This window comes from Rhinolophus sinicus, chromosome 1, assembly GCF_057876585.1.
Source record: "Rhinolophus sinicus isolate RSI-liver-muscle chromosome 1, RSI-T2T, whole genome shotgun sequence".
Taxonomy (NCBI): Eukaryota; Metazoa; Chordata; class Mammalia; order Chiroptera; family Rhinolophidae; genus Rhinolophus; species Rhinolophus sinicus.
The window spans coordinates 131047536-131065415 of record NC_142501.1 but is presented as its reverse complement, the minus strand read 5'-3'; the positions used below and the strand labels follow the sequence as shown (position 1 = coordinate 131065415).

Genomic DNA, 17880 nt, shown 5'->3' with positions numbered 1-17880 from the left:
AGACAAACAAAGAAAGAAAAACTCATAGACACAGACAATAGTTTAGTGGTTACCAGAGGGGAAGAGGGAAAGGGGCTGGTAAATGAGGTGTAAATGGGGTTAAATATATGGTGATGGATGGAAGGAGAACTGATTCTGGATGGTGAACACACAATGTGATATATAGATGATATATTACAGAATTGTACACTTGAAATCTATGTAATTTTACTAACCATTGTCACCCTAATAAACTTTAATTTTAAAAAAAAGTAAACCAAAAGATAATATAAGAAAGGAAATACTAAAGAAAAAGGGCAGAAATTAATGAGGAAATGAAAAAAATTAAATGATATTAATAAAACAAAATCATGTTCCTTGAAAAAATGAACAAAAAATGACTAGCTAGTTAATCAAGAAATTAATAAAAGCACAAATACATTAAAAGAATAAATGGAAAAGGAAAATGTAACTATTGGTAGAAGAAAAAAAATGTTAATAAGACACTACGTTGTATACCACCATGCAAATAAGCTTCAAAACCTCAATAAAATGAGTAACTTCTAAGAAAAACAATTTACCAAAATTGACCTTAACAGAGAGCGAAAGCTTAAACTGACAAGTTTCCATAAAATAAGAAAATTATTACAGAAAATTATGTATAAACTACTCCATCAAAAAACCACCAGGCCCAGATGGGTTCATGGAAAACTCTAGCAAATCTTTAGAACCTAATCAAAATGCTGTAATTGTTTCAGAGTCTAGAAATTAAAGGAACACTTCTAAATTTATTTCATGGAAAACTGAAAATACTGATACTTAATACTGATAATGATAGCACAAAAAAATATCATAACCTGATGTTACTTATGAATATCAATACAAAAATCATAAATGAAATATTAGCTAACTCCAACATATTAAGAAAATAATACAGAATGACCAAGAGAAGTTGGTAACAAGAAATGCAAGAATGACTGAATACTAGAAAAACTATTAGTATAATTCACCATAGTATTAAGTCCAGAGAAAAAACCAGTATGATTATCTCCATAAATGTTGAAAAAGTCTGACAGAATTTAACACCAAGTCTAATAAAAACATGAGAAAATAAGAAGGGTAAAGTTTTTAACATGATAATATATTTGTGTGAGGATTAGATAGATAGATGATCAAACTCCATAGGATTTTACTTAATGGAGAATCACTATAAGCACTTTTACTAGAAAGAAACAAGACAAAAATGTCTACTTCCACCATTATTTTTTTCTAGCTTTATTGAGATAAATTGACATAGAATATTGTGTAACTTTCAGGTGTACAATGTATTGATTTGATACTTATATATTGTAAAATGATTACCACCATAGCAATAGCTAACAACTCCATCATGTCCCGTAATTACCATTTCTTTTTTTGGTGAGAACATTTAAGATCTACTCTTTTAGCAACTCCAAATACATAATACAGTTCATTAACTACAGTCATCTCTCATCCCATCATATCCACCAGGGATTGGTTCCAGGACCCCCTCAGATACGAAAATCTGCAGATGCTCAAGTCCCTTATATAAAATGTCATCATATTTGCATAGTACAGCAGGGTATGCCTACATGTCACTTTATTCACATGGATTCAGCATAGTGCGCGGCACATGGCAAATTCAAGTTTTGCCTTTTGGAATTTTCTGAGATTTTTATTTTTTTGAACATTTTTGATCCACAGTTAGTTGAATCTGCAGATGTGAAACCTATGGAAATGGAGGGCTGACTGCATAAGCACCATGATGCACATTTGATCCTCAGAACTTACTCATCTTCTAACTGGAAGTTCGTACCCTTTGACTAACAACTCCCCATTTCCCCCACCCCAGTCCTTGTAATCATTATTCTACTCTGTTTCTATGAATTTGGCTTTTTTTAGATTCCACATATAAGTGATATTGTACATTACTGATCTTACTGTGTCTCACTTATTTCACTTAGCATAATGACCTCAATGTCCGTCCATTTGTCATATGGCAAATTTCCTTCTTTTTCATGGTTGAATTGTATCCCATTGTGTATGTGTGTACAATTTCCTTACCTTCTTCTGTGCACTTAGCTTGTTTCCATATCTTGGCTATTGTGAATAATGCTGCAAAGAACATGAGAGTGCAGATATTTCTTCAAGATCCTGTTTGGCTGCATACCCAGAGGTACAAATCATTTTCGTTTCTAGACCCAACGTGAAGACACTCATGTGCTGGGTGCAATATCAGCAGCCCAAAACTTAGATAACATTGGTGTTCCTGTTAAATGCTCCACTTGACTAAGACTTCCAGTACTATGTTCAGAACAGTGATGTGAGTGGATACCCTTGTTTTGTTCCTGATCTTAGAGGAAAAGTATTCAACCTTTCACCACTGAGTATGATGCTAGCTGTAGGTTTGTCATATATGGCATTTATTATTTGAGGTATGTTCCTTCTAAACCCAATTTGTTGAGAGTTTTTAAAGAGTGTTGCATTTGTCAAATGCTTTTTCTGCATCTATTGAAATGATTATATGATTTTTATCTTTCATACTATTTGTGTGGTGTATCACATTTATTGATTTCCATATGTTAAACCATCCTGCATCACAGAGGTAAGTCTTGCTTGATCATAGTATATGATCCTTTCAATGTGCTGTTGAATTTTGTTTGCTAATATATTCATGAGAATTTTTGCACCTATATCAATCAATGATATTGGTCTGTAGTGTTTCTTTTAGTGTCCTCATCTGACTTTGGTATAGGGTATTGCTGGCCTCATAAAATGAGTTTGGAAGTGTTTTTTCCTCTTCAATTTTTTTGGAAGAGTTTGAGAAGAACTGGCACTAATTTTTCTTTAAATGTTTGGTAGACTTCACCCATGAAAGCATCTGGTATTATGTCAGGGGGCAGGTGAGGTGTGATTTTTCATTAATGACTCAATTTCCTTACTCATTATTAGTTTACAATTTCTATTTCATGATTCAGTCTTTCTAAGTAGTACATTTCTAGAAATTTATCCATGTCTTCTAGGTTATCTAGGTTTGGCATGTAATAGTTCATAATAGTCTCTTGTGATCCTTCATATTCTGTGGTATCAGTTGTAGAGTTTCCTCATTCATTCCTGATTTTGAGTCTTCTCTCTCTTTTTCCTAAACTAGCAAAAAAAAATTTTTTTTATCTTTTCAAAAAAGCAGGCTTAGTTTTATTGATCTTTTCTATTTTTCTGTGTCTATTTCACTTATTTCTAATCTAATTTGTGTTATTTCCTTCCTTCTGCTAACTATGGGTTTAGTTGGTCTTCTTTTTGTAACTCTTTGAGGTATAAAGTTGAGTTGTTTATTTAAGATCATTCTTTTGTCTTAATGTAGGTGTTATTTCTATAAATTTCCCTCTTAGAACTGCCAGGTTTTGGTCTATAGTGCTTCCATTTCTGTTTGCTTGAAGATAATCTTTTCTTTCTTTTTTGACCAGGTTATGCAGGAGTGCATTAAGTTCTACATATTCTTATATTTTTCAGCTTTCTGCTGTTATAGATTTCTAGTTTCACACCATTGTGGTTATAAAAAAATACTTGGTATGATTTCAGTCTTCTTAAATTTGCCACACTTATTTTATTACTTATCCTATGATCTATCCTGGAAAATATTCTGTGTAAGCTTGAGAAGAAAATTTATTCTGCTGCTGTTGGATCAATTGTTCTGTACAAGTCTGCTAGTACTATTGGTCTAAAATTTGGTTCAATTTCAACATTTTCTTGTTTATTTTGTCTGGATGACCTATCCATTGTAGAAAGTGCAGTGTTAAAGTCCCTACTACTATGGTATTGTTCATTTCTTTGTTCATTTCTGTTAGTAAGTGCTAAATATATTTAGGTGCTCTGATATTGCGTGCATATATACTTATCACTGTTCTATCTACTTGATGAATTGAGACCTTTATCATTATATAATGACCTTCTTTGGATTTCCACAAATGTTCTCTCTTGTGAGTAATTACCTAAGTCAGTGTTTCCCAGGAGCCCTTGAACCATGATAAAGGGCATGGAGCCACTTCATGGATCACTGCACAGTCCACAGCTGGGACTGATCACTGTCTGCCTATCACCCAATTCCCAGGTAGATGAGCTTCTCCCTGGTCCCTTGCCATACGGTGCTGAATCCCACAGCTCCTCCAAAGCACTTTTGTCTGTGGATGGATACTGAATTTTTGTTGTTGGGGGAGCAGACAAATGATGAATATCTTATACTGCCAAGATGCTGATTTCACTCCTGCCTATTTTCAATATATTTAACATTGTTCTGGAGGTATTACACAATCCAATCAGGCTAGAGAAAACACTTAGCTTCCCATGAAACTTGGAAAAGAAGATAAAAGCTATCTATTGGGATTGCATTAAATTTATAAGGATACATTGATATACCTGCAGAACACTGTAAAATCAATAAAAAACAAAACTAACTCAGACCATTTCTGGCAACGACGGTGTAGTAGGTAAATGCTGTGTTTACCTGCTCTCACAACCACATAAAAACTACAAATAAACTACAGAACCATCATTGAGAATCACCCAAAATATTCTAAAATGTTAATGATGCTTATCTATTAAAATTAGATTACACATAACTTATTTTCCTATACATTTTTCTCATTTTTTCAAATGTTCCACAAGAATACCTTTATAATCAAATAAAACACAACACACATTACTTTTCAAAACTCAAAAAATAGTAAACTGCATTACTAAAGAGTATGTAAAATGTAATTTCATTTTTAAAGATATATATAGATATAGATATAGATATATATAGATATATAACTGGAAGAACAGGAAGGTAAACAAAAATGTTTACAATAGTTGGTTCTTGGGGAAATATAATTATAATAATTTTATTTTCTTCTTTTTGCATGTGTTTATATTTTTAATTTTCATTGTGACATATTACTTTTATAATACAAATTTACTTATTAAAGCATATAAAATATAAAACACTACATATGTAAATACTTATGACCCAATAAATGCTACACTTAAAGGAAAATTCACTGATCTAAATGACTATGTTAAGAATAAAGAAAATAGAGATTTCCGGACAAGATGGTGGAGTAAGTAAATGGTGTGCTCATCTCCTCTCAGAACCACATCAATTACAGCTAAACTACAGAACAATCATCATTGAGAATCAGCTGAAGTCTAGCTTAACCAAAGCCATACAATTAAGGACATACAGAAGAAGCCACCTCGAGACTGGTAGGAGGAACAGAGACACAGAATGGGCTGGTCCCACACCCGTATGTGAACATTAAAAATCAGGAGAGGTATCTCATCTGTAGAGATTCCCCCACACCCCAGAGGAATGAGGGTTCCCAGCCTCACACCAGGATCCCAAGCCCAGGGTTCCGGTGCCAGGAAGAGAAGTTCCCATAACTTCTGGCTGTGAAAACCAGCAGAGAAAGTGAGTGAATGAAACGGAGGGCTGCTGCAGGGCTAGGTGCACAGACTTACTCACTGGTGGGCGCACAGACTTACTGATGTACTCACTCACTTTGAGATCCAGCACGGAGGCAGCAGCTCAAAAGGCACCAGAGACATACAGGGAAGAACTGAATTGACTAGTTTCAAGGTGAGGGCTAGAGGGGCAGCTTTCTCCAGGAGGTAGGGCCAGAAGCCATTGATTCTATGTTGAGCCCTCCCCAGCCCTACATGCAGATGCAGGCAGACACATATCTGAGTCTCCATCAAACTGGCTATCACTTTTCATCTGCCCCACCCTAGTGATTCCCTGAGACCCCACCCACCCAACATTCAGGCACACCCAAGCCCCTTCCAGTGGCTTTTCTGGACAAACAATTTGTCTTTGCTCATGCTTCGAACTTTCATAAAATCTCTCAAATGTTCACAAAACCCAAACAAGCAGCATCTGGCTTCAGCGTGTCCCATACCTCTGGCTGAGCAGCCATAAGCCCAGCACTTACAACAGCCAACCTCAGTTTGCAGACTGCCCTCTTAAGGCACTTCCAAGCCCAGTGTGAGTTGCAGCCATATGTGAATTGCTTTGTGGCTCATACCAGGTGGCCCCAGGTAAGGAGCAGGCTGCAACTAAATTTGGAGTGCAACAGATCCCCTCCCAGGAGGCCCCAGGTTTGGCATGCCTGGTGGCCAGCTTTGGACCAAGCAGGAGCATCACTAGGCCACCTCCACAGATGACACACCCAAAGGGCAGACTGGCCAGGCACCAGAACCCTGCTAAAGTGAATGCTACACTTTAAGGTCAGCCCTTGCACCACAACTCCCCCACTGTAGACATGGGCAGTTCTCACAACTAATCAGTTTGAGGGTCAATCCCTCCTATTGACATGCAAACAGCAACCAAGGCTCAACTACAACAGGAGGGTACATACAACCCACACAAGGGAAACACCAGATGTACCCAGCCCTGGTGACCAGATAGATGGCACCACTGGGTCCCACAGGACACTTACTACATAAAGCCACTCTACTAAGATGGGGAGACACAGCAGCCCTACCTAATACATAGAAACAAACACAGGGAGGCCAAAATGAAGAGAAAAAGAAACATGTCCCAAACATAAAAACAGAACAAAGCTCCAGAAAAAGAACTAAACAAAAGAGACATGCAATCTATCAGAAGTGCATAGTTCCAAACACTGGTTATAAGGATGCTCAATGATCTCACAGAGAACTTCAACAAAGAAACAAGTAACATAAAAACAGAGATAGAAAACATAAAAAAGAACCAATCAGAAATAAAGAATACAATAACTGAAATGAAGACTACATTAGAGGGACTCAACAGTAGATTAGGTGAAGCAGAGGATCAACTCGGCAATTTAGAAGATAAGGTAGCAGAAAACACCCAATCAAAACAGCAAAAAGTAAAAGAATCCAAAAATATGAGGATAATTTAAGGGGCCTCTGGGACAACATCAAGCATAACAACATCTGTATCATAGGGGTACCAGAAAGAGAAGAGACAGAATTAGGAATTGAAAACCTATTTGAAAAAATAATGACTGAAAACTTCCCTAACATAGCAAAGGAAATAGATATACAAGCCCAGGAAGCACAGAGAGTCCCAAACAAGATGAATCCAAAGACGCCCACACCCAGACACATCATAACTAAAATGCCAAAGGTTAAAGACAAAGAGAGAATCTTAAAAGCAGCAAGAGAAAAGCCAAAAGTTAAAAACAGAGAAAATATTAAAAACAGCAAGAGAAAACCAGTTAGTTACCTATAAGGGAGCCCCCAAAAGATGGTCAGCTGATTTTCAACAGAAACTTTGCCAGTAGGGACTGGCAGGAAATATTCAAAGTGATGAAAAGTAAGAATCTACAACCAAGATTGTTCTACCCAGCAAACCTATGATTTAAAATCAAAGGACAGGTAAAGAGCTTCCCAGACAAGAAAAAGCTGAAGGAGTTTAATCATTACCAAACCAGTATTACAAGGAATCTTAGAGGGACTTAAGATAAAAAGAAAAGAAAAGAAAAAAAAGATCAAAAATATAAATAATAAAATGGCAGTAAATGCATATCTATCAACGATTACTTTCAATGTAAATGGATGAAAAACTCCAATCAAAAAACAAGGTGGCTGAATGGATAAGAAAACAAGACCTTACATATGCTGCCTACAAGAGATTCAATTCAGATCAAAAGACACAGAGAGACTGAAAGTAAAGGGATGGAAAAAGGTATTTCATGAAAATAGAAAAAAAAAAAAAAAAAAAAGCTGGGGTAGCAACACGTATACCAGATAAAATAGACTTCAAAACAAAGCCTATAACAAGAGACAAAGAAGGACCCAGTAATCCCACTTCTGGTTATTCACCCATAGAAACCCAAAATGCTACTTCAAGGGGACAAATGCACGCATATGTTCATTGCTGCATTGTTTACAATGGCCAAGATGAGGCAGCCTGGGTATCCATTGATGGATGAGTAGATAAAGAGGAGGTGGTACATATATAGAATGGAATATTGCTCAACCATAGAAGGGAATGGGTTTTTGCATCTGAATGGCTGGATCTGGAGGGGTTTTGCTGAGTGAAGTATGTCAGACAGAGAAAGAAACATACAATGTGATTTCACTTATATGTGGAATCTAAGAAACAAACAAACAAAACAAAGAAACTCATAGATACAGAGAACATTTTGATGATTCCCAGATAGGAGGGGGTTTGGGAGTGAGTGAAAAAGGGGAAGAGATTAAGAAGTACAAATTGGTTGTTACACAGTAGTCATGGGGATATAGGATATAGCACAAGGAATATAGTCAATAATATTGTAATAACTATGTATGGTGTCAAATGGGTATTAGATTTATTGGGTTAACAGATGGAAAGGGGGTTGGGTGGCAGAATGAAAAAAGAAGAGATTAAGAAGTACTAATTGGTAGTTACAAAATAGTCATGGGGATATAAAGTAAAGCATTAAGAATATACTTAATAATATGGTAATAACTATGCATAGTGTCATGTGTATACTAGACTAGTCAGGGGGTTCACTTCTTAAATTATATAAATGTCTAACTACTATGCTGTACAACTGAAATTAAAATAATATTGAATGTCAAAATAAAGTGTTAAAAATAAAATAAAATAAAATAACAACTACAAAAAAAGAAAGAAAAATAAATAATGCTTTCTAATGTCCTTTATAATTACTTAAGGCATTGTATCTAGACTAATAATACTGACTATTATCACATTCAAGTCAAAAAACCAATATAACTTTAAATATTTTATTATTAAAATTATTGTTAATAACATTTAATTTTACTATATATAATTAATATTGTTGTTTTATTGATTAATATTGATTACTAATAATTAAAATTATTAAAATATTAAGTAACATTTTATACTGGGCAGTTTACACAAAATACATACATGATGTTCCTCCTCAACTGCTTCTTCTAATTGAGCAGCAAATTGTGAACAACATAACAAAAATGAATGCAGATCATCCCCAACCTTTGAAAAGAATAACAAAATAAAAAGTTACTTTTATTTCAGAATTTATATGCACAGTCATCTACAAGTTCTGACAATTAAGTTCGCGAATTTGCCACCATGCGCTTTCATTGGCAGCACTGTACAAACAGCTCAATAAGGTTTCATAACCTTGGTATATCAGTGTCTCACAGCTGTGTTCCTGTTGACGTGTGGTGGTTATCTTGCCGAGTGGCGTTCATTACTGTTGTTGGGTGTTTTTGTGTTCCATGGTAAAAATGTCTAAGCTTGAATTAGAGCAACGAACAACCATTAAATACCTTGTAAACTTGGCAAGGGTGGAAGTGAAATCAGGAACACGTTAGTCCAGGTTTATGGGGATAATACCATGAAGAAAATGGCAGTATACAAATGGATTAAACATTTTTCTGAGGGGGAGAGAATGCATCACTGATGAAGAGAGTTCAGGGCGGCCCGTAACGAGCAGAACTGACAAAAACATTGCAAAAATTCATCGAATTGTGCATCAAAATCATCGGCTGACTGTGAGAAGCATAGCAGACCAAGTAAACATCAATAGAGAAACAGGAAAATCTTAACTAAAAATCTTGGCGTGAGAAAGGTATGTGCAAAAATGGTTCCAAAGGAGCTCACTGATGAACAAAAGCAAAGGAGAATCAAAGTTTGCCAAGAACTTTTGGAGAGGCAAGACGATGTTCTGAACTGTATTATTACCACTGGTGATGACACATGGGTGTATCAGATTATTTGATATCAGATTATTCATTATGAATTTGTACCAACTAGATGAACAGTTAATCAAGTTTACTATTTGGAAGTGCTAAAAAGGCTGCATGAAAAAGTTAGACGAAAATGACCTGAACTTGTCTGCAAAAATTCATGGCTCTTGCATCACGACAATGCACCAGCTCACACGGCACTGTCTGTGAGGGAATTTTTAGCCAGTAAACAAATAACTGTATTGGAACACCCTCCCTACTCACCTGATCTGGCCCCCAGTGACTTCTTTCTTTACCTGAAGATAAAGGAAATATTGAAAGAAAGACATTTTGATAACTTTCAGGAAATCAAGGGTAAAACGATGACAGTTCTGGTGGTCATTCCAGAAAAAGAGTTCCAAAATTGCTTTGAAGGGTGGATTAAGTGCTGGCATTGGTGCATAGCTTCCCAAGGGGAGTATTTCAGGGGTGACCTTAGTGATATTCAGCAATGAGGTATGTAGCACTTTTTCTAGGATGAGTTCACGAACTTAATTGTCTGACCTCATATATTTTAGCATACTTAACTACCTTTGAAAATAATTTTATGCATGTAAATTATGTTCCTTCAAACATATAAGAAAAGAAACCATGCTCCAAATGCTATACTAGCAAATTCTTCCTGAAAGTGTGAAAGAAAGTATATTCTGAGGAATGGCCCATTAATGACATAGGTCCAGTTATGTCTTTTATTGTCCTCTACACAGTTGAAAAAAATCAAGCATCTCAGCCTTAGACTCCTGAAATATAATGGGTGGCCAAAAAAAGGTAACCACTGTGTGTATACTTTACAAATATCTCTGTGTTAAAAAAGTGAATGCTAATTATGACTTCTGATTATACTTGCCACTTAATAGTTAAGAGAAAACTTTAAGGAAAAAATAGCTACAAATTAAAGTGTCACAATAATTGAAGCTCTTCTAGAAGACCAGTGATTTGTAAATCATAGAATTGACCCATGATAAACAAATCTCAGATGCTTATATACAGTTAGGGTTCTCATATAATGTTCTCCCTGAGGAATATGTTCCCTCAATGCTGCATTTTAAACATAGTCATAGGTTCATATATTTTTTTATCACAGTAAAGACCTATACCAGAGGGGGGAAATCACAATAGGCATTTAAGAGAGTGGGAAGATGAATAAACTAGAGTTACTAACCACAAAGGTAAAATGAGACCATTAGCATACTTGGGGATTTTCTTTCACCCACATTCACATGTCACAAATATAGAGATGATAGAGAGAGATTAATTAGATCAGGGTTGCAGTTTAACAAAATAAGGTCAATAAAGGACAGGGCAAAAGCATTAACTACATATGCAAGGGAGCAATAACAATGGACCATGGAGTCTGATCTAGGTAAATAAAAACACAAGGAGGATTTGGGACAGTAAAAAGTAGCAGAACCACTGGATTATAGTACCCAGTAGAATCAAAGGATTTGGGAGTCAGAATATTAGGTAGACTAAACGGGAAGTATAAGAGGAGGTAGTAGCCAGAGATAAGGATATTTAAAATTTTAATTATGAAAAAGTTAGTTGTTTCTCTCACCAAACACCCCTCATCTGAATTTTGCTAAGAAAGTGGCAGAAAATGAAGACTGCATACCCATTAGGAAAGGTCACAATTAGAAAGACTGACCACACTAATTTTGGTAAGGATGTGGGGCCACTGGAACTTTTATACAGAGCTGGTAGGGTACTGCCATGTTGGGAAACAGGTTGGCAATTTCTCATAAAGTTAAACACATACTTAAAATATAACCCACCAGCTCTACTCCTAAATAATTATCCAAGATTAATGAGCACATATGTCTTCACAAAGACTTGTGCACAAATGTTCATAAAATCTTCATTTATAATAGCCAAATTACCTACTGGATCCAACAACCCAAATGTTTATTAACTGGTGAAAGGATAAACAAATTGTGCTTTAGCCATGAAATGGAATACTCTTCACAATAAAAGGAATAAAACACTGACATCTAGAACAACGTGAATCTCAAAACCATTATGGTGAAAGGGGAAGCTAGATAAATAAGGCTACATACTGTGTGATTTTATTTATATGAAATTCTAAAAAAGGCAATACTATAGTGACAGATCAGTGGTTATCTGGAGCCAGGGTAGAAGAAAATTGACTGCAAAGGAGATTTTTGGGATAATAAAAATGTTTTACTGTTTCACTGTGGTGGCAATTACACGACTACATAAAAGGAGGAGCTAAAAAGCAGAAAAATCTCATTCTGCGTGTTCTTGTAGTAATTGTATTTTGAAACTCTGCCAGGATTGAACGAAATTGTGAACCAAAACTATTTAAATTTGAAGCCCAAACTCCTGCCAGCTAAAATACTGACAAGATCAAAGAAATCAGCCCTTCAGGGGAAGCAGCAATAGGAGATACTATGGATTAGACAAATCAAACAAGAACGCAACCTAATTGAACATATGGATCAGTTCCTGCTCAACTCAGTTCTTAGAGAAATGAGAATGATTAGGCCTTCACCCTAAATGCCTGATGGGAAAGGGCAAGCATTCTCAAGAAAACAAAATATTGTACCACAATTTCCAATGTTCTACTAAATACAATGCTTGGGATCCACTAAAAAAAATTATAAAATGAATAACAAAAAATATGAGCCATAATCAAAAGAAAAATAGCAGAAGCAAACACACCGATGACCCTGACATTGTAATTAGCAGATAAGAAATATTTAAAACTCAATTTTTAATAAAAGAACTTACAGGAAAAGACAGACTAGGTGAAGAGGTGGATAACAGAAGGCAAGATATGAAAACCCCTAAAAAGAAACCAAAAGATAATCCTAAAGGTGAAAATTACAATATTTGAAATAACATGTTCATTGGATACAGCTTAACAACACATCAGACATCACAGAAGGTATTGGTGAACTTGAAGACAGGGTAATATATATTGTTCAAACTGCAGCACGGAAAGAGGAAACGTTGAAATAAGTGAATAGTGTGTGACTTTTTACACAGTATCAAGCAGTCTAATATATGTGTAATTGAAATGTCATAAAAATAGGGAAGGGAGGCAGTAATATATCTGAAGAAATAATGAACAAAATTTTCCAAATCTGATAAAAAACATCAACTCAAAGCTTGATGGACTCCAACAGAACAAATACACTGAAGACCTCACTTAGGCATACTTAAACTGCTGAAACCCAAAAAATAGAAAATCTAAAGCAGTCAGAAAAAAGGGGAAACAATAATATAACAACAATAGCACAAAAACAGAAGTAAGATAAATAGAATTATACTGCTATACACTTTTCACATTAGAAATGAAGCTGTATACTATTTATTCAAGATAGCTTGTAACGTTTCAGATACATACTGAATTCCCTAGAGAAAGCACAAAAAAGACATAGCTAAAAAGCCGAGAAAAGAAATACAATGAAATACTAAAAAATACATAATTTACCCACATAGAACAAAGAACATATGGGACAAAGAGTAAAGGAACAAAGAACATACGGGACAAAAAGAAAGCAAATAGCAGGATAGTAAACTGACTTCACATTATGTCATTAACATTTCATTATAATAAATTAATTATATGATATTTAATTGTATAATTAACTGTAAATGAACTAAACACACCAATTAAAAGACAGAGATTGACACTGTTATAAAAAAGCAAGACTCAACTATATGTTTCAAAGAGACACAGTAAATACTCAGTCATAGATAGTTTGCAAGTAACAATTTGAAAGAAGGTATAATATGCAATGACTAATCATCAGAAAGCTGGTATCAGACAAAGCAGACATCAGAACATGGAACTATATCAAAGATAAAAAACAATTTTGGATTTCCAGTTCTGGCTATGATAGACTAGGCCCGTTCCTCTAATCTTCCCTCCTACAACTAAAATACCCTAGACGTAACACAACAAACAAACACTGGAAAATTCTGAAAGGTGAAAAGAGAAAGCAGGGCTCTCAGGACCTTAGGAATAGTGAGTTCCTTAGGTTTTCATTTTACATACACAAAATGAATGGAGCCCTGGAAAAAACTGCAACCTGGAACTGCCAGTAAGCACAGACCAAAAAACAAACAAACAAACAAAAACCCTAAGAAAAGCCAGAGAACGGTGAAAGGGGATCTCTGTCATAAAACAAAATTTTTTGACAATACTTATCCTACTTGAGCCAAACACCAAGAAAACAACTGTACCACCGCCCCACCTGTGTGACTAGGACTGCAAAATAATGTGGCCGTGAAAGTTGGCTTTCCTTATTCCCCACCAGGGTGGTGTCAGTGGGGCTGGAGAGTGAATTTCCACCAAATAGCAGTAGTAGGTAGCACTCCAACTCACCTACCACAATAGTGTTGGTGGAGCCAAGCAGAGAACTGAACTTCCACCCTTGTCTGGAAGTAACAATCAGAATGAGTCAAGGATGTCCATACTCATCACTATTATTAAATATAATACTGGGAGCCAGAGGCAGCACAAGTCAACAGAAAGAAAATAAAAAACATTCCTATTGGACAGGAGAAGTAAAATTGTCCCTATTTGAAGGTGACATAATTGCCTATGTAGAAAATCCCAAGGAATCTACAGAAAAACTCCTAGAGCTAAAAAGTACACTGAGCAAGGTTGCAAGATATAAGATCAACAAACAAAAATTAATCATATTTCTATATACCAGTAACAAACATGTGGAAACTAAAATTTAAAACATAATGCCATTGAAAATCATTCCCCAAAAAATGAAATATTAATGTATAAATCTAACAAATCACACGCAGGATTTGTACGCTGAAAATTATAAAATGCTGATAAAAGAAATCAAATAAGACCTAAATAAATGGAGAAAGACACACCATGTTCATGGATTGAAAGACTCAATATAGGTGTTTTATTACCAGGAGTCAAACTCAATCCCTAACTAACAAAACTAATTATAAAATAGACAAAAAATACTCTATGAGTAAGTGTATTAAAGTACAGTTGAATATTTTTAAAGTATGTAAAATAATTCATTAATGGATTAAAGGAGAACCAAATAATGACTTTAATAGTTATTTCAATTATATACAACAAAGACATTTGTTAAAATTCAATAACCTCTTTATTGTTTTTTTATTCAGAAAACTAGAAATCGAAGAAAACTTTGTTAACGTGATAAAGAATACTCATATACATCTAAAACTAACAATCAACTACATGTTTAAAAATTAAACAGGAGAAACATTAGCATTACAAATAGGCTCAAGATATACATGTATATTTACACATACACACACACGCACACAAACACACATGCACCTTAATTAAACTTTAAGTGTTGGCAGAGGATGGAAAAATCAGTACACTATTTTCAAGTTTCCTAAGAGGATCATTCTCCTGGATGGGGAATTCATTCAGTGAACATATGTGGACTCCAAAAGGAAATCTTAGCTCTTTTCACTGTTGATGTCTCTGCATTAGGGTTATATATACTTACAGAGAAAGATAACTTTTCATGTTCAGGTTTCACAACTGGTTTTTCCGCATTTTCAGTACTAACTCCATAGGTTTCTTCCAAAGAAGAAACCACCTAAGAGAAAATCAAAGCAAATTCAATACTTTGATAGTTTAAAATTATTATATTAAATGTAAAAAGATGTCAAATAAACCACGTCAGGACTTTTTTGGCAGTAAGACTTATTTCTGCCAGTGCCATAAACTTAAGTTTTCCATCTTACTCTGCATCTCATATCATCATGAAGAAGTGATGAGCAGCAGTCCTTGAACCTACTTCCTAATCGTGAAGAGAGGCCCTATAACACGTCCATTTCTGTGTTGACAAGGAGAGGGTCTGCCTATGAATAACTGAAGCATCGTCTCGACTTACCACCAAAGTATTCCTCAAAATCTAACTGACCCGACTTTGTTCTTTGAAGAGAGTGGGGAAACTAGAGAGATGGAGACCAGAAAGTAATACATTTTTAAAGAAAATTCTCTGAACCCCTCAAACTTTGAGAAACCCTTTATTTTGGAAGTTTGACAAACTATATTCTTTTTATATTTATGCTATTCCTCATTGTTTTCACTTGGCATTTGGTACCTTTACAATTCAATTCTGGATCACTGTGCAAAAAGAAACCCACAGAAAGGGATATTTCTTTCCCAAAACTAAGAGCTAAACTTTCTAAACTGTAGTGAAGCGTTAACAGAGCAGGCATGAGACTTAGAAAAGCCTATCCTTAGAAAGATCTGTGTGCATCTCAGAACTTAAAATTTTAAGAGTCCCCACTAATCAGTAACTAATTACAGTGATTCACTGCCCCTAAACTGTTTGTACAAACAATGATTTATGCCAAACACCTACTCTCCTTCAGGGAGTCTGGAATTTTGATATATGATAGACCAAGTATGTGACCAATCTCCAATAAAACCCAGGGAACTGCGTCTCTAATAAACTTCCCTGGTAGACATTTGACATGTGTTGTCACAATTTGTTGTTGGAAGAATCAAGCATATCCAGTGTGACTCCACAGGAAGAGAAATCTTTGAAGCTTGGACCTGGTTTCCTCTAGATTTCACCCATGAGCCTTTTCCTTTTGCTGATTTTGTTTTGTATCCTTTCATTACAATAAATATTACTCATTACTACGACTATATGCTGAATCTAGTGATTCCTCCTAGCAAATCACTAAACCCGGGGAATTGGATGGGGACCCCCAAACACAGGGACCAACAAGTGTCTTACCATCTTCAGATGTTTGGTAATCTTCCTGAGCAATTCATCTTCTGCTATTAACTCCTTTGTCTTACTTGATGGAATGGGCAAAGCAAACCTCACAACGGATTCTCCTGTTGGTGGAGATCTTAAGACCATGGGTTCAAGTTTATCACGTACTACTTTTACACTATGTTTTTCCTTTGGCTTAGGTGACAATGGTGAATTAAACAATCTTTTTTTGTAACTTAGTTCTGGAACACTTGTCAATTTATTACTATAGGCTGACAGATGCTTTACTGGCTTCATTTTGTTATTTACTTAGCTTCCAAATTACAGGTGAAAAAATTTTACTTCTCCCTGTGAATAAAACATTAAGATTTCAGATTTTATATGATAGCAGGATTATCAGTTGACATAAAGATAGTGAATCCCAAAATCAAGTCTAGAGAAATTACAAAATGAAAAAAGAAACATTCCTAACAACATAATAACAACAAATTCTTAAGAACTGTAAGAAACCCCTAGAGGTGGCTGAAGACTGATTTATATAAGGGCATTTAGGATGGGAGCTGACAGGAGAGAAGAAGAGAGTGGCAACAGTAAGAGAATATATTTAGAAAACTTTAAAATTTTATTCTTAGCTTTCTGCCATTTTTAAGCTAATATGTAATATATATATATATATATATATATATATATATATATATATATATATATAGTAAAATTGAAATACTCAATATATACCAATAACAAAAGATGAACACAAGTCACATTTGACTTCTGCAATTATAAGAGGTACTCAAAGTGGTTACCATCAGCATATTTTAATACAGTTTTTTCCTTAAAATGTGTACACATTTTTTGGGCTCGCTCTCGCTCTATACACACACACACACACACACACACACACACGATATATATACCAGGAGTGCCAAAAAAAATGTATACAAGTGGACTGGTCAACGTTGCTCAAGCAGTAGTACACCGTAATCAGAAGTGTCTGAGGGAGATGTCATCAAAATGGCAGTGTGAGGTGAGCCTCTGGAAATCTTCCCTGGAATTTACAATAAATAGAACTATAACTCCACAAAGGACTCCCTGCACAGCAGACAGGCAAGATGAAGAGGCCCACTATTGAATTCACCTAAAGGTGTACCAAACGCGTGAGCAGGGGAGGAGGGAAGAGAGAAGTGCGGAGACGGAGCTGCCCGGGCGCAGGACGCAGACCTAGCTCAGTCCTCCGAGCTCGCTGCATCCCGGAACTACCGCAGCTGCGGGAGAGGGAAGAACTCAGACCTAGGGCTCCATTTATGGCCCACAGGGCTGAGGGGACAGCATATAACAGCTGAACTCAATGGTCATGGCAGAGACCTCGAAGCAAAGACTGAGGGACAGAGGCTGAAAACGGTGGTTTAAGCCCTCACTGTCG

General features: G+C 35.6%; 1 protein-coding gene across 1 annotated transcript in view; it reads right to left on the bottom strand.

Moving 5' to 3' along the window:
* Nucleotides 1–16757, bottom strand: part of CCDC7 (coiled-coil domain containing 7) — a 152353-nt gene extending 135596 nt beyond the window's left edge. The window contains exons 1-3 of the mRNA XM_088794113.1: nucleotides 16479–16757; nucleotides 15231–15323; nucleotides 8906–8989 (exon numbers count right to left, since the gene is read on the bottom strand). Coding sequence (XP_088650239.1) covers nucleotides 8906–8989; nucleotides 15231–15323; nucleotides 16479–16757 — 456 coding nt within the window. The remainder of the gene's footprint in view (nucleotides 1–8905; nucleotides 8990–15230; nucleotides 15324–16478) is intronic.
* Between the last annotated feature and the right edge of the window lie 1123 nt (nucleotides 16758–17880).